At 39.4% G+C, this 24508-nt stretch overlaps 1 protein-coding gene across 1 annotated transcript in view; it reads left to right on the forward strand.

The window, feature by feature from the left end:
- Positions 1 to 24508, forward strand: part of BCHE (butyrylcholinesterase) — a 58543-nt gene that overhangs the window by 23360 nt on the left and 10675 nt on the right. Inside the window, exon 3 of the mRNA XM_083177835.1 lies at positions 20970 to 21136. Coding sequence (XP_083033961.1) covers positions 20970 to 21136 — 167 coding nt within the window. The remainder of the gene's footprint in view (positions 1 to 20969; positions 21137 to 24508) is intronic.

The raw sequence follows: 24508 nt of genomic DNA on the forward strand, positions 1-24508 counted from the left end.
TATTTAATGAAAGAACTGGGGAGGTATTTTAGGGTTTTTGTTGCTATGCTGAAAACGACATAGTTTTCTACATACTACATACTAAATATTCACTCTGCAAAAACACAAGCTCTGTACTACTTTTTACAACAACATCCGGAGCAGCGCACATATCCACTAGCCTATGACACTTGATGACAGCAACCGGTGCTCCTAAGTATACTGCATGTAAAGAGTGCTCCCATTTAGATGCAGTTGTAGCGTCTTTCACCAGAAAATGAGACACACCAGCATCTTAGATACGAAAAGTGTCTCAGATACAAAATTCTCTATTTGTGGTAAAGTAGAATGCTCTTTCCACAAAGAAGGAGGTTGGTGTGAATGCAATGGAAGGGCCAATATAACATTCAGTTAGTTTGGCTGGGGGATGGCGCTACGGAATACTGTTCAGTACTGTACATTATAGTAGAGAAAGCATGAGCACTGCCGGATTTTTTGTGTGTGCCTAGTTATATGAAATAAAACTTACCTAAATGTGTTGCTAAAACTAAAAAACAAATATCCCTTTATGAATCGAAGTTGGGCCTACAACATGCAGAGTAGATTGCTTATCCACTAGACTACGACACTTGGTAATAACGGCCAGTGGTCTAGATGCATACATAGCGAAATAGAAGCACAAGCATCTTAGATGTTCTGGATTTGTTTTCTCAGTATTCTGCTCTCTTCACAAAGAAGGAGGTTGAGCAGCAGTGCCTTTACACATGTGTAACCAACTGTATACTGCTGCTACTGTATCTAAATAGTTGTGGGCTCCCATGAAGCCTTGGATGATAGCCGGTAGCCATTTTGTTAACCTCCTTTTTGCTCGAGTCTGTCTTGCTTGTACTGTACTGTACCATACAGTACGTCATTCCTGCTGTAGCATACTGTGTACATTATCTGTGGATCCTATACTGTGCCTACAGCATGCTACAGGTACTGTATTGTCAAATGGAAACAGTGTGTTCTGAGCGCTATGGGTCAGTGTATACGTGCTGTGTGCAAATGGCTGCCCTCTAGGAGGGGGTTGCCGCCCCCAAAAAAGGGTTTACAGAAAGAAAAGAGATACCAGTGGGCGCCTTTTGCACACAAATATAACAATTTATTAAATGTACCATACAAACATTAATTAAATTATTTTAAAACTAATGGAGACAAAATATACACAATATACACAAAATACACAAAAGAAAATTAGTATAAAAAAAAAAGGTTAAAAAACATGTGCAATAATAACAGCTAATTGATGCGGTATATATTTACCAAGTCCCGGTGGGTTTATTTCCTTTCATATGCGCATATGAAGCCAGGTACTAGTGTCCAAGTTGAGAGGTAAAAATACCAGCGCTTTGTAGGGTTAATAAAAGGTTGTAGAGTATTCCAAAAGGGTATTTGTAATCCACAACGGGTTTTTTTTGGCAGCTTTGTAGCAGCAGAAGAATAATTAATGAGCCAATGCGGTCGACACTTATGTGTCGATGAAGACGACAGCCACAGATCTTGTATATAGGCAGATGATCTGCAGCAGATCCCTGTAAGGGAAGGTAAATGCGCCAAAGTGCTCCACGCCTGACTGTGTCAGATAGTAACAGAGCAGCTGTACCGGCCAAACAGCCAGGCACGAGCCGCTGGACACTGTCGCAGGCGGAGACTGTTGGAGAAGGAAGTCTCGTGCGCTCTGCTGTAACCGTGTCAGCTGGATGCCGCAAGTGGTTGTAGTGGCTGTATGATGTCTTCGGCAACACACCGCTGCTGCGCTCGTAGGGGGATACCGGGGACCGAGGTAATCTAAATAGCGTGAGGCTCAACAAGTGACAGTTTCCTCCAGGTCCACTGGTTCAATGGCGACAGCAGGGCTCCTGTTCAAGACGCGTTTCGCCGCGCTACGGCAGCTTTTTCAATTGAGGATGAGAAATACAGCTAAGTGGGCTGGTCTTATACCTGGCTGGATGTTATGCACAGGTGTGTGTAGCCAATTATCAATGGCTTCACAGTTGTCGGCTTCATTTCCATGTCTCAACTTGTGAGTCAGCTGCAAAAATCATTACAGCCTTTTTGCATAGCTGTTTTATGCACAATATCGGTATACTCTATTATCACATGTATGTATATAAAATATATATATAGGAAAAAATGAAAAATAAATATAATAATAAAAATAAGAGTAGGGTATATACAAATACAAATATGTCCATATATTCTGGGGGCGCACATTACGCTTCCCATTGTATTTAGATATGTCTCCAAGGTGTATACATTAAATGAGTTTGAGAAAAGCTACACTGACAGACTGTTCTCGGAATAATTCATCATTATGCAAGACACCCTTTAATAATATTGGGTTATAATGTATCTAACTATTTTTATGTTGCTTGTCACAGAAATTCCTTCCACTGATTAAGGAAAGGAGCTAAACGGAGCATTGATACAGCAATAATCTATTAGCCCGTAAATAGTTCGCTACCACAGATCAGATGTCTCTTAGCATATCAGACAGAATTAGAGGGATAATAATAGAAGAAATAAATAAAATAAATAAATAAAATAAAATAAATAAATAAAGAAGAGACTAAACAACCCCGCATAAGTACTATACAAGTAATAGATGGTAATAAATAAATGTCATAGTCTTCATATTAATGGTGCAATATACCAATAAATCCAATAGAAGTTGCGTCACAAAAAGACATATATAATATGTGCAGAGATGAAATACACACATATATGTACGCAGTCAACAACAATATTTAAATACAAATATAAAAAAAAATATATATATATATATATAATAATAAATAAATAAAAATAGAAATAAAAATAATAATAAAAATAATAATAATAAAAGTGGATACTTGATGTATCAAAAGACCAGATGTGTATACATACATCTACTATAGTATGGGGGGGCAAATGCATACAGAAAAAGTTTTTATGTGATGGGTGGAATATTTCATATTTATAATGATGCATTAAATAGATATTGGGGCACGTGAACCCCATGATTGAGACAATCTTGTTGCAGATAAATCCTACGTCCACCCGACAATAGATTAAATAATATAATAATATAATAGCATAATAATATAAAAAATGCCGGTGTGGTAGATGTTAATTAATTTGGAATGCATACGGGAGAGAGATAGAGGAGAGGACTCGAAGATCATTCATTCTATTGATAGAACATTTTTAGGTTTTGCTTTAATATTTTTATAATATTATAAGAGACGATTTTAATATTTTTATGTAATTTTATACAATTTTGGAGAGAGAAATTTAGGGTTTATTTAGGGTGTTTTAATTTTTTAAAGATTTTTTAATTTTTTAATTTTTTTAAATTTTTAAATTTTTTAAATTTATTAAATTATATAAATTCCAGATCTATAGTCTCATTCATACCGTGGGGTTTAAGAGTCTGTAACTTCAGGATCCATGCCGCCTCTTGTCGACATAGAGTCCTGAAGCGGTCTCCTCCACGGCTGGTGTGAGCTACATGCTCCAAACCTATCACTTTGAGACCCACAGGGTCCCCACCATGATGTTCTGCAAAGTGGCGGGGGACACTGTGGTTAATGATTTTCTTCACGATGTTCCTTCTGTGTTCTAAGACTCTAGTCTTAAGAGAGCGGATAGTTCGTCCCACATAGTAGGTATTACATGGGCATATTAATAGGTAAATTACGTAATTCGTCGTACAGTTAATAAAGGTCTCGATATTGTGAGGTTTTTCATGATTTGAAGCTGTGATTTTCTGAGTTTTGTTCATTACATGCTTGCAGGTCATACACTAAGCATGATTACATCTAAAGAAGCCAGTAATCTTAGGTCCTGTGATAGTACTTTGTATGCCCCCACTTTTATTCTCTATGGAACCCCTAAAATAACTGGGTGCCAAAATGTTTTTTAAATTGCGTGCACGTTTGAATATAATAGTTGGTTCTTTTTCTAAGTTAGCACTAAGTATCGGGTCAGTGCTGAGGAGTTTATAGTTTTTCTTTATTATATTGGAAATTTTATTGGCAGCTACATTGTATTTAGAAATGAAACATAGTTTATTTTTGCCTCCTTTTTTAAATTTGTCCACCTTTTTAACTCTACTATTGGGACCTTGTTTATTGCTGTTAGCTATAATCTCGTTACGGTCTAAGGTGCCAGCATACTCCAGAGCCTCAGTAAGAACAGGTTGGGGATATTCGCGTTTTTTTAATTCCTCCAGGAGGCTGCTCATTTGCTCCGAGAATTTAGTGTCCGAAGTGCAGTTACGTCTTATTCTATGTATTTGACTTTTTGGGACGTTGTTGAGCCAGCTTTTTTTGTGATTGCTGGAGTAGGGGATAAAACTACAGACGTCAACCGGCTTTTTATAGCCTGCAACTGCTAAAACTCCCTCTACCGCCTCCACCGTGACATCGAGAAAACTCATATGTGTAGGGTGATGTGAATGAGTGAAGGATAAACCATAAGTGTTATTATTAAGGTGCATAACAAAATTATTAACTGATTCAGTGCTGCCGTGCCAAATGAAAAACAGGTCGTCGATATAGCGACCATAGAGGACCAGGTTCGCATCCCAGTCCCCACTCCAGATATATTGATCTTCAAATTGCCCCATGTAAATGTTTGCAAAACTGGGAGCGAACCTGGTCCCCATCACACAACCACTTTTTATTTGATCACTGTCACGATCAACAGGTCCTCGGTACAGCGATGGGGACCAGGTTCGCTCCCAGTTTTGCAAACATTTACATGGGGCAATTTGAAGATCAATATATCTGGAGTGGGGACTGGGATGCGAACCTGGTCCTCTATGGTCGCTATATCGACGACCTGTTTTTCATTTGGCACGGCAGCACTGAATCAGTTAATAATTTTGTTATGCACCTTAATAATAACACTTATGGTTTATCCTTCACTCATTCACATCACCCTACACATATGAGTTTTCTCGATGTCACGGTGGAGGTGGTAGAGGGAGTTTTAGCAGTTGCAGGCTATAAAAAGCCGGTTGACGTCTGTAGTTTTATCCCCTACTCCAGCAATCACAAAAAAAGCTGGCTCAACAACGTCCCAAAAAGTCAAATACATAGAATAAGACATAACTGCACTTCGGACACTAAATTCTCGGAGCAAATGAGCAGCCTCCTGGAGGAATTAAAAAAATGCGAATATCCCCAACCTGTTCTTACTGAGGCTCTGGAGTATGCTGGCACCTTAGACCGTAACGAGATTATAGCTAACAGCAATAAACAAGGTCCCAATAGTAGAGTTAAAAAGGTGGACAAATTTAAAAATGGAGGCAAAAATAAACTATGTTTCATTTCTAAATACAATGTAGCTGCCAATAAAATTTCCAATATAATAAAGAAAAACTATAAACTCCTCAGCACTGACCCGATACTTAGTGCTAACTTAGAAAAAGAACCAACTATTATATTCAAACGTGCACGCAATTTAAAAAACATTTTGGCACCCAGTTATTTTAGGGGTTCCATAGAGAATAAAAGTGGGGGCATACAAAGTACTATCACAGGACCTAAGATTACTGGCTTCTTTAGATGTAATCATGCTCAGTGTATGACCTGCAAGCATGTAATGAACAAAACTCAGAAAATCACAGCTTCAAATCATGAAAAAACTTACAATATCGAGACCTTTATTAACTGTACGACGAATTACGTAATTTACCTATTAATATGCCCATGTAATACCTACTATGTGGGATGAACTATCCGCTCTCTTAAGACTAGAGTCTTAGAACACAGAAGGAACATCGTGAAGAAAATCATTAACCACAGTGTCCCCCGCCACTTTGCAGAACATCATGGTGGGGACCCTGTGGGTCTCAAAGTGATAGGTTTGGAGCATGTAGCTCACACCAGCCGTGGAGGAGACCGCTTCAGGACTCTATGTCGACAAGAGGCGGCATGGATCCTGAAGTTACAGACTCTTAAACCCCACGGTATGAATGAGACTATAGATCTGGAATTTATATAATTTAATAAATTTAAAAAATTTAAAAATTTAAAAAAATTAAAAAATTAAAAAATCTTTAAAAAATGAAAACACCCTATATAAACCCTAAATTTCTCTCTCCAAAATTGTATAAAATTACATAAAAATATTAAAATCGTCTCTTATAATATTATAAAAATATTAAAGCAAAACCTAAAAATGTTCTATCAATAGAATGAATGATCTTCGAGTCCTCTCCTCTATCTCTCTCCCGTATGCATTCCAAATTAATTAACATCTACCACACCGGCATTTTTTATATTATTATGCTATTATATTATTATATTATTTAATCTATTGTCGGGTGGACGTAGGATTTATCTGCAACAAGATTGTCTCAATCATGGGGTTCACGTGCCCCAATATCTATTTAATGCATCATTATAAATATGAAATATTCCACCCATCACGTAAAAACTTTTTCTGTATGCATTTGCCCCCCCATACTATAGTAGATGTATGTATACACATCTGGTCTTTTGATACATCAAGTATCCACTTTTATTATTATTATTTTTATTATTATTTTTATTTCTATTTTTATTTATTTATTATTTTATATATATATATATATATTTTTTTTTGGTATATTTGTATTTAAATATTGTTGTTGACTGCGTACATATATGTGTGTATTTCATCTCTGCACATATATATGTCTTTTTGTGACGCAACTTCTATTGGATTTATTGGTATATTGCACCATTAATATGAAGACTATGACATTTATTAATTACCATCTATTACTTGTATAGTACTTATGCGGGGTTGTTTAGTCTCTTCTTTATTTATTTATTTTATTTTATTTATTTATTTTATTTATTTCTTCTATTATTATCCCTCTAATTCTGTCTGATATGCTAAGAGACATCTGATCTGTGGTAGCGAACTATTTACGGGCTAATAGATTATTGCTGTATCAATGCTCCGTTTAGCTCCTTTTCTTAATCAGTGGAAGGAATTTCTGTGACAAGCAACATAAAAATAGTTAGATACATTATAACCCAATATTATTAAAGGGTGTCTTGCATAATGATGAATTATTCCGAGAACAGTCTGTCAGTGTAGCTTTTCTCAAACTCATTTAATGTATACACCTTGGAGACATATCTAAATACAATGGGAAGCGTAATGTGCGCCCCCAGAATATATGGACATATTTGTATTTGTATATACCCTACTCTTATTTTTATTATTATATTTATTTTTCATTTTTTTCTATATTTATATTTTATATACATACATGTGATAATAGAGTATACCGATATTGTGCATAAAACAGCTATGCAAAAAGGCTGTAATGATTTTTGCAGCTGACTCACAAGTTGAGACATGGAAATGAAGCCGACAACTGTGAAGCCATTGATAATTGGCTACACACACCTGTGCATAACATCCAGCCAGGTATAAGACCAGCCCACTTAGCTGTATTTCTCATCCTCAATTGAAAAAGCTGCCGTAGCGCGGCGAAACGCGTCTTGAACAGGAGCCCTGCTGTCGCCATTGAACCAGTGGACCTGGAGGAAACTCTCACTTGTTGAGCCTCACGCTATTCAGATTACCTCGGTCCCCGGTATTCCCTTACGAGCGCAGCAGCGGTGTGTTGCCGAAGACATCATACAGCCACTACAACCACTTGCGGCATCCAGCTGACACGGTTACAGCAGAGCGCACGAGACTTCCTTCTCCAACAGTCTCCGCCTGCGACAGTGTCCAGCGGCTCATGCCTGGCTGTTTGGCCGGTACAGCTGCTCTGTTACTATCTGACACAGTCAGGCGTGGAGCACTTTGGCGCATTTACCTTCCCTTACAGGGATCTGCTGCAGATCATCTGCCTATATACAAGATCTGTGGCTGTCGTCTTCATCGACATATAAGTGTCGACCGCATTGGCTCATTAATTATTCTTCTGCTGCTACAAAGCTGCCAAAAAAACCCCCGTTGTGGATTACAAATACCCTTTTGGAATACTCTACAACCTTTTATTAACCCTACAAAGCGCTGGTATTTTTACCTCTCAACTTGGACACTAGTACCTGGCTTCATATGCGCATATGAAAGGAAATAAACCCACCGGGACTTGGTAAATATATACCGCATAAATTAGCTGTTATTATTGCACATGTTTTTTAACCTTTTTTTTTTTATATACTAATTTTCTTTTGTGTATTTTGTGTATATTGTGTATATTTTGTCTCCATTAGTTTTAAAATAATTTAATTAATGTTTGTATGATACATTTAATAAATTGTTATATTTGTGTGCAAAAGGCGCCCACTGGTATCTCTTTTCTTTAGGTACTGTATTGTAGCTTCATACTTTATTGTACAGTACAGTAGGTTATTTTTTACAATCGCCTCACATGCACGCGCACCATATTCTTGGCTGTACGCTCAGTATTCGCTAACTTGTTCCCATAGCCAGTTATAAAATAGTGTAATGAGCCGCACGTTCGTGCAATTGTATTTTGGTAATAAAAGTGTCTATATAACTAACTGAACAGTATTCTACAGTTGTAGCAAAGTAGTTCCTGCACTACAGAGCATTTCAATAGTCACTTCACACAAACGCAATCCGGATTCTTTCCCTAAAGCTTTGCAGTACACATTTTACGCATGCACAGTGGTGGATGATCACTGGTATTGCACTCATCTGGTAATGCCATCTCCATATGCCAAGTTGTGATACCTATTGCAACTTGGCACACGGTGGCGGGTTGGCGAGACAACCACCATAGGCAGGCTAGAAGAGAGCAGCTCCATACATTTATTTTAAATTACTGCTCATTTAAAAATAAATTGTGTCTTAATCCTGATAGTGACTAGGATCTGGTCTCAGGCAGCATCCTATATATGGATGGGTGGGGTGGAGGTGTTGTTGCATTTAAACATCTTTCTATTCTAAAACAAGCATGTTCATTTTTTGGTGCATTCACATTAAAGAGACCCTGACTGCAAAGACATGCACTACTCAAACTTACAGGAACTGTAAGCGGATGACCACATAAGCGCTAGCTGACTCCTGCATTTCCTTATGATTACACTGAGAGCATAAATAGAACTGAGTAAGGTTCCCTCTTTATGCATTTGCAACAGAAGGCAAGTAGTTTGTACAGTCACTGCTCTGTCACTCCATACCAGATGTAAATCATTCTTCTCACTGACTATGACAGCTAGTGGGAAGTCTGGACAGGAGGACGACTAGTGACAAACTGATATTTTGGAAAATGCACCTATTTTTGTTCTACTCACCTGGTTACTTATTTAAACATGGCATAGTGTGTCAAAAATGGCAGAAAAATATATATACAAAACTGCTGACTTTCCAATGCAAACCTCACAATATTTTGAAGTATGGAATTAAGATGAGGGAAGGGCAGCAGGAAAAAAAAAGGTATTACCACTGCCTAGATCAGAACACACATCCTTATCACAGTGAAATTGGGATGTGTCTAAGGGCCTTATTCTGGTTGGAGCGGCCGGGCCGTACGCGCACGTCCCGGGGTTTTTAATGATCTGCGCATGCGTACATTCGCTAATGCGCAGGCGCGAACACTCCACAACGCTTACGGGCGGGTCTCTACGTGCGAAAAAACCTGTACGCGAGTGTACGGGCATTGGGGGCGGCATAGGGGCGTGATGAGGGGTGCGGCCGAAATAATGAGGGAAAATGGGCGTAAATATGGGCGTACACGGGGGTGTGCACCAAAAATGAGCGGTGCTACTACCGCACGATCGACTAAAGCACCGTTCATTTCGGACACAAAACAGGCGGCCGCCAACCGCCATCTCAAACCACCCCTACAGATACCGCATGTCAGCGTGCGCCTGGGTTAGCTAATTTACGCGGATTACTACCAAACACATACACCTGAATGTAATAAGCAATGCTGCAGTCTATTAAGTCCAAACCATGATTTCACTACCTGCAAGCCACACACATCACTCTAACACATTGGAAGCTTATCTTTCTATACTTCTCTACATTTAAAGGTTTGTTTAAATTGAGGTAAGAATCTTTGTAAGACCTGCTTATATATGCTAAGGTAGGTATTTGTTAAACAGTTATACACATTCACTACGTGCTTTCATAGACTTTACACAGTAGCACACTCAATCGACACAAGTCGACATGTGTCGACGTGTTCACTCTAATACAAACATAGGTTTTGTATTTATGATACAATAAAAAAACCACATCTAACACCTACAAAGGATGTTTCAGCAATGTTTTAATCCCATGGCCACTATTTTGCACATTAATTAATTCAATCAATTAATTAATTTTCATAATTATAGTTGAAAGGCAACATTTGCAGGTCCATATATATGAAGGGTATGTCAGCGTACACGGACGTACGCTCACTCTCACGAGCGGTGACATAAGCTGACTTTTCTATTGAAAACAATAGGGACCCGTCCGTGCAAGCTGGCGTACGCTCAGATCTCCGCAAGAAGGCGGTGGGAAGACGGACGAGAGACGTCCGTAAACGGCGGCGTACGCTCAGTTGTACGCCAGTTGTCGGAGTGTAAGGGCTGGCCCGTCCGTGTACGTTGGCGTACGCTCATTAGTACGCCACTCCCCTTCTGCGTTGTTTATGCCCGTACGTATGCGGCTGATTTGTGGGTGGACCTAACCCTAACGGCCGCGTACGGCTAGCGTACGTTAATAGTGAACGTACGCACGTTTGGCCGCTCCGATCAGAATAACCTCCTAAGTGAGGGAGGGTGATGAAGGTGGTGGTTGTAGTGGTGGTGTGTGTGTGTGTGTGTGTGTGAGTGAAGGGGAAAAATATGTTCCCTGTCTCATTGAATGGCGCGCTGAGACAGAACGTTCTGGCGCGCTGATGGGATGAACAAGCACAGCTTCATCTGTACTTCTCATCTATATGACCACTGACCACTAGAGGCCACCTGATGGACCAAATCCTTGCCACTGTCCATCAGCCCGGGGGTTCAGTGCTGTGAGACTGTGTGGCAAGTTAGCCACATACCCAGAATATCCAGAGCCGCTTTGGAAGAGAAAACTCTGTGGCATGCAGCCATCCCTCCTTGCACATACAGCAGCTCAGATTGCTGAGAGCCGTTGCAACAAGGAGACTACCGGGCACACAGCCACCTCTTTACATACTGACAGCCACTTCTAGACAGGTATTCTACCGCCCTCTCATTGATGATTTGCACATGCTCTCCATGATCTGTTTATCTAACAACATGGCAGCAAGTCGCATCTCATACCAACAGTAGAAGTGGTACTTTTGCACTATTCTTCCTGCCTAATATTGAATGAGCACACCTCCCTCATTATCGAAGTCCTCTGTGGGAGCATGACTTTATAAAAGCAGAAGTCCATACTCATTACTCTAAAAGGCTATCTACCACTCTCTCTTACGCTTAAACTCAAATTGTTACTGAGTATTTTCTCGATTTATCCTGACACTCTCTCATTGGAACAATTAAGTGGCACAACACCCTGCAATGTTATTGTAATAACAGGGCATATTTGCTACCTATTTTTCAACAGCAGAAGTGTCCATACTTTATCTCTCTCTGACCCTTCAGCCCAGTTAAAAACTCTCTCATCCTGAGGCTAATACACATATGCATGACTCAGTAACAGCAGCAAGTTTTTCTGGTGTTAAAAAGGGTCATACTACGATCCCAGATTGGTAGAACACTGTTTAACCAACACACTCAGATTTTTTTTAAATAGAGACGTTAACCTTTTTCATTGTTGCTATTTTCTCATGTACACCCAACATAATTTGATACAAATCGTTGTACATCTAGCACACTGATTTTGATACAAATTGCTGTCACCCATTCTATCTATGCAACTCTGGAATATAATTACGCACCTAGCAGCATACAGGTATTATATACTGACAGAAACGGTCACAACGTTTTTTTGCCTTATACCACTTGCTGAGTGCCTTATACCATTTGCCTCTAACGAGCCCTAGTTAATAAAGCTTTGAGCTTAGCTAGATACACATCTATTTTTGGTTCTATTTATGAACCCAACTTCCAATTGCACAGCGTATATTCACAAGCTCACTGCAAACTGGAAACCTCACTTTATAATCAAACTTCCAGCGCACAGCTAATATATTTCAAAGCTCAGTGCTTAGACTGGTAAACAGTTTGGTTCACTTTTGACCTGTACCGTCCAATATATATCCTTTCTTAAACACATTTCTAATAAAAGTTACATTTTATTATATATAACAACATACACATTTCGAGAGTGCCCCACAAAAAGAGTCTTCTTTTCTCCTTCCATTTTTGGACCAAATCCTTTATGTGCTAAAATATGTCATAACAGAAAGAAAAAGCAATTTTTAAGGGAGACTGATCTGTTTTGAACATGCTGAATAGAGAGAGAGAGAGAGCTGTGAAGACAGAAATTGCAGTATGGAGCAGATAGGGACTGGGGGTGGGGTAGAGGGATTGTGGGCTAAAAACTTTCACAGTTTAAAGTGAAAGTACATCGCAGAAGCCGTCATTTTGATGGGTTTTTAACTATTTAAAAGTAAAATACTGCAAGAACATTTCTAAAGTTTAGAATAGATTTGAATGGTATCTGCAATACCATGATGGTGAGGACATCTCAGATGCTATAGCCAATAAAATCTCAACAGTTTTTAAATTTTGTTCATCACTAAAGCAGCGTACACACGGGGGCGATAGGGGCTGAAATCGCTGGGAATATGGACGCTGAGCGACCATATTGCCAGTGATTGGAGTGTGCACCAGCGATAAATCGCCGGGTGCACGCTCCCGTTTTCAGCCCCTGAATGGTCGTTGGTCGGAGGAGCATGCTCCTCCCACCAGCGACTTCCACTGCCTCTTCTCCCGGCAGTGTGACATTTTCATCTGTGACCATCTCTGGTCGCAGATGAAAACGGGACACTGAGCAATATGATTTCTGAGCAATATATTGCTAGCAATATATTGCCAGCGATCATATTGCCCCGTGTGTAGGCACCTTTAGTCTTACCTACAACTCCACAAAGCTGTTTCACAATTCTAATGTTGACCCCTAGTAAGGCGGTATCTATTTTACAGTGTGTTACTTTGTATGCACTGCAGGTCTTCCCCCTCAATCAGACAAGGATATGATGGGCTGGGGACTACCTGTGCATGACCAGCCAATGAGGCAGCAGCATAGCACCTCCATGTGAACCGGATATGCACAACAGGGTGTGGCCATACTAACAGAATTGGTCACACCCCTTACAAAGTATTGGGGTACAGTACTGGTCATAGTGGCTCTGGTCAATGTGCCACCTAGATTTGTTGAGTAGTAGTGAACATACTACAGTACTGCATGTTTCATATCCAGAAAAGTGCATTTATACATATAGTATTGTATGGTCATGCCTAAAAGTACAGTATTTACATTTAGGCATGATTATTTACTGTAACTTTATGTTCTTGGCAGTTAAGTATTTTCTCACCTCTCCCTTATTATCTGTTTGACAGGCATAGCAGATGAATTTGCAGCATACAAAGCTAGTGAGCTGTTTTTGTTTCAATGATTATTCTATGCCAGAAAAGGGTTGCACTATTCTGGAAATTTTCCATGGTAGAATAAATTGATTAATAAAGCCATTATCCCTGTAAAGGTAATTTATTCTCTCAGTTATACCCAGACAAGTTCAATAAAAGGTGCTGGCATTAACTGAATTGTAAAGTGGTGTTAGTTATTGTGCTTGGTTCATGGAAGAATTGTGTCTATCTTTTTTTTATATTTGAATGCAACTTGGTTATTAAAAATCAATAATGGGAAGTTTAAAATTACTGTAAATACAATAATGTCCTCATTAACAAAATTGAATGTTCAAAAAGAAAGAAAAAGTGACAATGATAATGTTTGCTTCCTCTATTTCATTCTCAGAATTATTACCATCTGCATGAATCCAAAAAACACCTGTCTTTGCTTGTACTATACCTTGACTTCTATGCATACAGCCACAAATTATTCCCAAAGTAGTGCTCAAATAGAGGAGAAGCAGCAATCGGATACAGTATTTACTTCAGAGTGCCTTGCTGTCTTAACCCATGGCCATAGAGACACCAGGTACATTAAGTGGCCACATCTAGGCCCTTATTCTGGTTGGTGCGGATATATCCGCCGGCGTTCGGGCCGCCGATGTTTTGTGTCTGCGCATGTGCAGAGGCGTCTCTGCGCATGTGCGAGCGGAGCGTACGGCCAAATCCCGCATGATATGTGAACACTCCGAACAGGGGGTGGAGAGGGGCGTGAAGGGCTATTTGGGCTCATTACCATATTTATACGCCCCGCGTTTCATGGGCGTTCCCATGCAAACGCTGGGCGTACGTATGGTAATGCGGCCGTGACGCACGTGTAGGGGGAGGACATATGACATCGCCGGATGTCAGCTGCCCGCCCAGATCCCTGCTTTTGCATGGAAAAATGTCCGTGTGGTCTGAGGTTGCGGGAGCTGGTGGAGCACTCGGTCCTGCATTCGATGGTCTGCGACCATCGAATGATGGGGGAGGTTCCCTTAGATGGAAGAGGCGTATTCCGTGTAAAATACACGTGCGGTCCGTTCGGCCAGCTTCTTACCGCGTACGGACGGAGTTGGCGATCCGTATGGAAGGCGGGGATTCGCACGCACGGTCCTGGCCGCATAATCGGATCCGGCCTCACCGACCAGAATAAGGCCCCTAGAGAGATGTGACCATGAACCCTAAACATTTTTCAATAGAATATATATTATGCGTGCTGCACAGGGTGTGCCCGCAGCTGAACAGGGGTTGCCAGCGGCTGAACAGGCAGCTTTTCAGCTTTTCAGCTTACCCAGGCCTAGTCCCCTGCAGAAAGCCTGGGCTTGGGTAGTTAGTATCTGCTCCTCCCTCTTATCTTCTTATCTGCCGAGTGCATACATTCCCTGGGGGAGTTGTATCAAATATTCAAAAGAGATATAGTGGAGAAGTCTATTTCAGACTGTGGGGTAGATTGATTAGGCTCGGTAAAGTGATAAAGTGTCTGTTTTTTATCACCGGCCAATTAGCTCCTACCTGTCATTTTTCAAACCAAGACTGTAACTTCACAGTTAGGAGCTGGCTGGCCGGTGATAAAAACTAGACACTTTATCACTTCACCGAGCTTAATAAATCTGCCCCTAAGTTCCTTGTAGGCATCTTATAATTATTTTATTACAGTAGATAATTCTGCACATTTATCACTATATTAAAGCTTACAGTACTTGTTATATACCACCAACCATTTACCAGGTTTAAATCTATTGGGTTATGCAAATACTGAATGGCCCCTTTTACTTGGCCCATGGACTTTAGGGGGCCTGGACTCAGTTTCAAAAGTTGTATACTAATTTCCTAAATCTGCCTATTAAACAATTGGCTCTGATCCATTGTTCAGCAATGTACAGCCTAAATTAAATGACATTAGATTTTCAGTGATATATGTGTGTGTAGAAGATGCTATAATGGAAAACGGCCACAGTAATGTAGCACAATTTGAACTGGAGGGCACTGTAATGTGGAATAATCTATCTGCTCATTGTAATGTGTATAATGTTACATAATAATAACTGGGGCACTTTAATGTGGCACAATATGAAATGAAGGCACTATAAGGTGACATAATATGAACTGGGGCACAGTAAAATTGCAAAATTTGAACTGGTGGGTGGTCAAATGTGGCAAAGTATGAACGGATGCAGGGCTTGATTCTGGTTCAATCGCAAAATCAAATTCTCTCTCTAATGTGCACTGCAGGGTGGCAGATGTAAAACGTTTGAAGTAAAAATGCTCTGTTAGAATTGGATGAGCTTTTACTTCAAACTATATTCTTAATTGCAGTGCAAAAATAAATCAGCCAGTATTTACTCTGCATAGAACAAAAAATTCCCAAAATTTAACTCTGTGTCTGTTACATCTGCCTCATCTGCAGTGCAAATGGTTTTGTCCATTAGAGAGAAAATTTGCTTTGTAAGTGAACCAGAATTAGGCCCACACTGTAATGTAGCATATTATGAACTACAGTAGGAACCAAGTATGTCATAATGTGACAATGTAACAATGTAACATCATGTAAACTAGCATCATCCATAAAATGCACTAGGGCACTACTAGGTGGAATAATATTAGCAAGGGCACCAATATGGTTAAAAAAAACTAGCTAGGGCACTGCTATGAGGCATACAATTAATAACAGTGGTAAGAGGTGTCTCTCACAAAGCTGTACCACAGGGACCCTTTCCATATTTTGCTTTGGGGCCCACAAAGTTCTGGTTATGCCTCTGTGTAGGCATCTTCCATCAGGCTCTGGGGCTTTAATAATATTATTAAAATGATGTTATGTGGCATACACAGGAGGCGATTTAAGCCCCATTTCAAAGCAATCAGCCTAGATCGCTTAGAAATGAAGCACTGATCGCTCCTTGTGTATGCCCCATAGTAATAGCAATGGGCGGTCCCATGCATCGCCATCGCCCACATAAACAGACAGTACATGCAGATCACATTGTTTTGCTTAGAAAAACTCTGCTCAGCATACATCATGGGTGCATTGATCTGTGCTTAAGCATCTCGCTCAGCACGGAGCTTTATTACTATTATTATTAATGTTTACTTTTTTGTTATCACTTATTAACTAAACAAGTCCCTTCCATTATATGTTGCTCATTGTCAGTGGATAATTTTGGTGTTCTCCGTACAACACTGGGATTGTGGGATCACCTTGTTTACACTGAGTCTAAAGCCATTCTAAGCATTTATCAGAACATTTTATGGAGTGAAGTTACAATTAGTGCTGCAAGTAGGGACATGATCAGGCTGACATTCATTGTACTTCCAGATGATGCACAGTTCTTGCCCATGCCATCATAGGTTATTGTTATTAACATACAGAATAGTGTCTGGGTCCCATTTATCAATGAGTGACTGATAAAAATTGTTGTGAATAATAAAACTTGTTGCGTATAGTGAATGTTGCACCACCCAATCAGCTTTTAGCTGTCATTTTTTAATCACATTACAGATCAGAGATAAACACATGACCATTAGGAGCTGACTGGGTGGAGCACCATCAATCATACCCAGCGAGTTTTATCATTCATAATAAGTTTTATCACTCGCCGCTGATATATGAGCCCCTATGTTTTAGTCCTCTAAAGTCCTTGATCTTTCACTGGCAAACTAGAAGTTCAGTACGATTATGCTAAGTGACTTTGGGCTCCGATTCTGTGCTCATTAATCACTACTCCATCATGTTCAGTGGTTAACAGTGGATCACTTTCGCCAGCATACAATATTCCATGGGCTTACATTTTGTTTTATTTTAGGACACTGCCATTATATTGTTTCTATCCAGTATGACACGTTTAAATATCAAAGTTCACTGTGCTTTATGCAAGCAGAGAGCACAACTTTATACTAATGCACGAGGATCTTGTAATTACCATGATATAATGTCATAAAAATCTGAGCTTTATGGCTCATTCAGATCAGCACACAATGCAAATGCTTACATTGTTAAGTGATGATATTGTAACTGTACGTGCATGGAAGTTTCTAAAATCACCTATGGTGCATGTTTACACTGAGAGTACAAATAAAATTACCAAAAATACTGTGGACATTTGATGGGCTGGACGGTCAGTAGAAATGCACACAAACAATGGTCTAGTTCAGGGCTGCGCAACACCAGCTCCTGCAGATGTTAATGAACTACACATCCCAGGATGCTTTGCATTAGTTTTGCTATGTGGCCATGCTGAAACTGATGCAAGGCATCCTGGGATATGTAGTTCATTAGCATCTGGAGTGCCGGTGTTGCCCAGCCCTGGTCTAGTTAATGGTCTTTATGGAAGTGTCAAGGGCGTGTCAGTGAAAGCAGCTGTGTACACAGACACAGGTGTTCGTAGGGTCCAATTCAGTCCTGATCACATGGCATATTTGTTGTTAAAATTGGAAAAAACATGCTGCACTGCAGGTGGGGCAAATGTAACATGTGCAGAAAGAGTTAGATTTGAGTGAGTTACAGTATTTTGTTTTTGTGCAGGGTAAATATCGGCTGCGTTATTCTTACACTGCAACTTAGATTTCAGATTGAACACACCCCACTCATATATAACGCTCTTAACACATGTTAAATTTGCTCCACCTGCAGTGCACAGGGTTTTGTCCATATTGAGAACAAATTTGCCCTGAGACCGGGTTTGAATTAGGCATAGCACTAGTCCAAGTTTCAATTGTGGTAACTAAGGCTGTACCAATGGGGTTTTCTGCTGAAAGTGGGCATCTACGTCCTTGTACATTCTTCTGTTGAGAAGTTATGTTGCGGAATCACACCTTTGTTAGAACTATGGTGTTTAGGTATAAATGATTTCACTATGTAGCTGGCCATCCTCTAGCCGAAATGTGCCAGAAGTAGGGATGTGCCGGATCTGCACATCCCTACTTCTGAGTAGACTGGGCATGTACCAGGAGTAGGATAGATACAGTATTACTTGTTGCTGACAGAGCAATTGGCATGTGGATGCGAAAAGTATTTTTTGGAAAATGGTTGTAATATAAAATACTATAAAGAAAAAAGAAAAGTGTAAACAGGAAAAAATATGGCTGCACGCAGATTATTAGTGCAGAGTAAAAGAGTCAAAATGCATGTACTGTGCAGCAAAGTACATTAAACTCTAAAAAATATACATATATGTAAGAGTCCTAATTCAGCATGGATCTCTAATTTTAAAAGGCCACCGCCCAGAAAAAAAGAATAAGCACCCACTGCAAAATTGCAGTTGCACCACAAATAACGATGCATTTAGATCCATTTGCAAAATCCCAAAAATGTAACAGTTTATTCCAGTAAGTCTAAGTCTTCCACTAATCTGCTAAATAAACAGGCTGGATGTGGTCATTGCTGATATCAGAGACCAACTCCAAAATGCCTGGGAACACCTGCATTTTCACAGACACACCCATAAACACCATAAACATTGGCTTCCTGTTTACAAAACTGTGACTGTTATGCAAATGCTGTGCATACAGATATTTATTTGCAATATGTTTGCATGCATACACAATGCTAATGCTGTGCATAAATTGGATTATTGGTCAGACTGCAAATTCATGCTAAATTAGTTTTGAATTTGACTGCAAAAATGAATGCCATCTTCAGGCAGCTCTCTGCCCTGCTCTTTCCAATAAGAAGGCATCACATAAAACATTAAACATTTAACACTGCCAATCAACAGTGCTAATTTAGTATCCAACTTGCTGTGAGTAACAGCAGTGGCTACTTAACCACCGGAGCAATGTGGAATACAAAGATCCACTGTTTCCACAATCTACTTCGGTAGGGGGTGATTCATCCAAATGTAACTCTCTCTGCACATGTTACATCAGCCCCACCTGCAGTGCACATGGGGTTGTCCATTAAAGAAGGAGTTTGCTTTTGAAAACCAACCTGAATCACCCCATTAGTATTGTTGAGTCTGGCTCAGCAGTAATACTGTGCAAGCATGAAGTGGGATTCATGCACAAAGCTTACAATGGCCAGCAGAGGAAGCAGAAAAGGGACAGAGGGCTTTTAAGGTATCTTTCTGCGCAACTCGGCCTCCTTCCCATGGGCATTTAGAATAGATGCTACTTGAACATGGTGTCCAAAATTATGTATTTTCAGAGTTGGATTAAAATGAGAAAAAAGAAGTCACCCATTCTAGTGTATGGGGATCAATTTCCACTTTGAGATGATTAATAATCAATAGATTTCAATGAAAATCATTACCTGTTTAATGAATGGGGCGAGTACTAAGTTTTAAGTTAAGGATAGCAAATAGGCCTCCACATATTTATTATTGGACCCAGATGGTGAAGAGTTCTTTTCAAATCAGTCCAAATCCAATTCAAACTCCAATGTTAAAGTGAGATATAGGCATGGTGAAGGCTGAATGAAACATAGCAGATTATGGTATACTTTGTGGATGCACAGAGAAAACAGAAATTCATTTACAGAATTTTATATGATGCATGACATTGTTTTTATTTTACCATTATATTCATGATAATATAGAAGAAGCAGAGTGGATATACAGATTAGATGTGATCTCGCCAAGAGGTCTCAATGAATATCTGTCATTTGTTGCTTTCTGATTATGATACAAAATTATGCATTTTACTGCTATTTGTTGATCAGATAACGTACACTTTGTATTGTATTGCTCTATTGGTAGCATTATACTTCTATCATAATGTCTAGCTATTTTAAATTTTTCTATTGGTTCTACTTTTTGTATTTTTCTTGTATTTTTCTTGTATCTTTTGCAATCTTTATTGGTGTGATATATGCACAATGTGGAGTGGGTGGTCAGCTGACGTCAGGTCCAAACGATTGGCAGGCGTCGTCTGCTGCTCCCTCCTCCTGATCACCTGTAATGCTATTTAAGTTTGTCTCACTTTTATATTTGCATCCTGACGATAGTGCCAATAAAAAGAGCACTGAAACGTTGACTTTAAAAAAAAAAAAAAAAAAAATACCATTATATTCATGCCCAAAAGTTCAAGGCATTTTAGTTGGTAGTATGCAACTAAATTGTAATGCTTACGTCTTCCTCTTATTGTAAACCAATACGTTTTATTTGCCATTCATTCCTTTAAGCAAAGGTAGATTTTATTTTAGAACTGAACCAGCACAGTTTTCTCTATCTGTAGTTTTAAGCTTGGAAACTAAAGCACAGAGCATAGCACAGAAGCCGGCATGGTGTACTGATAAAGCCGACAAAACAGTGAGATGTTCTCAGCCTTTAATTCTGAGTGATACTACCAGCATTGGTTGTGTGTTTTGAATGTGGATGAGTAACTGAAGAATTGCTGATATAAAAAAGCATAATACAAAATAAGAGAACACTATGTAATAACAGTGGTTATGTTCACATATCTCTCATTTAGCAATCCAAATGGGGCACGGTCTCAGGAAAACAGATGGCCAGCTTTCACACTCGATGAACAACATTACCTTATGTTAGATACAGAAGACTTTAAGACAGATCGGAAAATGCGTGCCAAGCAGTGCAGATTCTGGAACAAGTTTTATCCCAAAATCATGCGAATAACAGGTAAAAGAAAAAAAAGAAAAGAAAAATAATTATGAGTTTCACTAATGGGATACCATTAAGAGATAGAGAACACTGTCAGAGCTGTTTATTTAGAGTTATCCTTTTTAAAAGCTCAGCTAATTTTGTAATTTTAAGAAACATTAAAATATTGTTTTATAAGTAGATTGAAATTTAACATGTACTTTGAAATTGCCTAGCTCTGTATAAAAATAACCATCAACATTAAAAAAAATATATATATTTTTTGCACTTGAACTAAAATAGATTAGTTAAACGGGATCTTTGATATAAAACATTAACACCTATATTAAAAGGTTTAAATATAGAAGTTACTTTTTTTATATATAGTTATATGCCTATAATTTCTGATTGTTAATATGCACTTTACCAGACTTTTATATACTAAAAGGTTGTGTTTGTGAATCAATCGTATTCAATACACTCTCTACCAATTTACCTTGCATGTGTAAGCTAATGACAATAAGGTGGTGTTGGATTGTGTGTAAAGTGCAGTGTAACCAAACCCTTGTTACAGGTCAATGAGGACAATATACCAACATGGGAGTTTTATTTCACATGTGATGTTGTTATGGGTAACCAATCAAAATCTACTTATTTAGCACCTTCTATAAGATAATACATAGTATTTGATTGGTTGCCCACAGTAACATCCCATTTGAAATAAAACTCCTATTTTAGTGAATTTCTCCCAATTGGCCTGTTTCATGTTTATAAGTAAGGTAGAAAAGCAATCAACTTGGGGAAACCTTGTTACCTGCAGATGGGGCAGATATATCATGTGCGGAGAGTTAGATTTGGGTGGGGTGTGTTCAAACTGTTACCTAAATTGCAGTGTAAAAATAAAACTGGATAACATGAGCAGGCTACTGTACATGTAAATCAGCCAATATGTGCCCTGCACAGAAAAAAATAATCTACTCAAATCTAACTCTCTGCAAGTCTGCCCACCTGCAGCGCAGCATGGTCTGCCCAGTTGTATGCTGTTTTGCTTTACAAATATGAATCAGGCCCATAGTTAGGTAATCTAAACATGGAGTATACTGTCTACTGTAGCAAAGGAGAAAACAAGAAAATGTTCAGCCCATTCTATTACAGTGAAATGCTTCTTAATATGAACATTTCCATTTTTTAACCTTTCTTATATTGCTTTCTTTAATCCAATAACTCCATCTCCTTTCGGAATTTTCTAACTAATACCCGAGTACTCCATATGCAAAGGTTAAGGTGGAAGTGATGAGAGCACTGTAGATGCATTCCAGTTGTGTGAACAGAAAGGTGACCCCCAAACCACAATGTGACTAATTATGCTATTTATGTTTTGCCCACCAAGCAGAAAGACATTTATATTTCCTCTAAAGACTACATTGCTCTTATCGCTCACACATTCATGTGTCAACTGAAATCATTTCAAAACAAATTTCATTTTCAATTCCATGTAAAATAACCTCAAAACAACATATAAACAAAGTGCAATCTTATCATTTCTTGTTTGGTTTAGGCACTTACTGTACTTTGCTGCAGCAAAACAGATAGACAAATTCATCAAAGAAACACAGCAGGAATATAGGACCGCACCGGTCAACAAAACTGTATTTTATTGGTCAATCATAAACAGATATTTCATGATACGAATATGAAAACATTCCCCATCCATCTATAAATGAGTGAGAGGCCCATATCAAGTCATGTAATAATAATAATAATAATAATAATAATAATAATAATAATAATAAATTTCAATATTACACACTGTACTGGTACTATTAATGTGATAAAGTACTATAAATGGGAATAATTCAACATTATATTGATGCCTGCAGCTCTCAGGCAATAATGTTTTCAAGTGTCTAGAACACAGTATGGATGTATGGGTCCATATTTTTCTAAATCCAAAGTTATCCAAATTTAGGGTAGTCAGGTCAAACCGATTCCCATCTAAGATCCCTTTAAGGATAACAAAATGAACAGAGTCCCAATTTGGAGATTCCCTCAGTCCAGAATTCAGATTTAAAAATTAGAATCTTGGGTTTTGGATGGTTTTCAAATCCCTCATTTGGGATTTTAGGTGCCATTTCACACATAGAAGAGTATGGTAAAAACTGACTAGAAATAAATGTTATTGATTGGTTGAAGCAATTTTTTTGAAAATCAATTTTCAAGAAATCCAAATCTGAACCAAAGCACTCGAGGGTGGTTTTACAAAATGGCAGAGATTATCTAATATACTTTAATTACAATTAAATAATTCGCTGCAGAATAATTTTTCCCAATAATAATAATTTTATCATTATAATTATCATTGTTGGATTCTAAGGTGCCATGACGCCTCAGAGTGCCGAACCCTGCAGAAACAGGACATACGTCAAATAGAAACATGCAAGATAGATATAATAAATGCAGATATGAAAATAAAAGAAAGAAAAGAACTTGAATGTCAATGCTGTATAGTATGTGGCTTAGAGTGCAAAATGAGTAACAAACATTTAGACATTTTAGGCAATTAAGTCACTATGCAGGTGTGGCCTGCATTTAGGTGTTACCCTTCTGCTGATTGCACACAGACTATTCTCCAAAGATAGGCCAGCAGCCCCGGACACCTGGACTAAAGAAAATTAAGGTGTGGGCTGAAAGGCCACACTGTCATGAACCCCGGTTCTCGCACTGCTCGCATGCGCCCCTTACCGGCACGCTGGGGTAGTGTCCTCCGTAGGTCGGCTGCCGGCACAGTCGGCAATCCCTGGCGTGATGTCTTTTGTTTCCAAGTCGCCCCTGCATCACTGTGAGCTCCAGGTGTATTCCCTGATCAAGCTGCGGGTCACATGATCCAGGTAAGCTCCAACTTACTTCCTGGTCTGTGTGCTGCTGCTGCGGCTGATTCCATCACCTGCGTCTGATTCCCTAATCACCTGGAGGGATAAAAACCCAGCTCACAGTCTCCTCCTTGTCTTGAACAACTCGTCAGTTTACCTGTGAGTTCTCCAGCGTTAAGCTCCTGTCAAGACTCCCCACGTGCTCCAGAGGTCCGGTTTCCTGAGTCCGCTGTCACCTGTGTTACTCTCAGCGTCCTGGTCATTCCACTCCTGCCAGAAGTCTCCACGTGTTTCCATCTACCGTGTGATCCTGTCTTCTCGTGCAGCCCAGGTTACTTGCTCAGTGTCCGGTTATCCATGGGTTCCGTGCCCGTCTCCCCTCGGCTCTCAGGCCGCTTCAGTGATCCCCAGTGATCCCCAGTACCGGCTCCCTAGCTGCTCCAGCGATCCCCAGTGATCTCAAGTACCGGCTCCCTAGCGGCTCCAGCGATCCGCAGTGATCTCAAGTACCGGCTCCCTAGCCGCTCCAGCGATCCCCAGT

Source organism: Crinia signifera, chromosome 3 (assembly GCF_055691185.1).
Source record: "Crinia signifera chromosome 3, ASM5569118v1, whole genome shotgun sequence".
In the NCBI taxonomy this organism is placed as follows: Eukaryota; Metazoa; Chordata; class Amphibia; order Anura; family Myobatrachidae; genus Crinia; species Crinia signifera.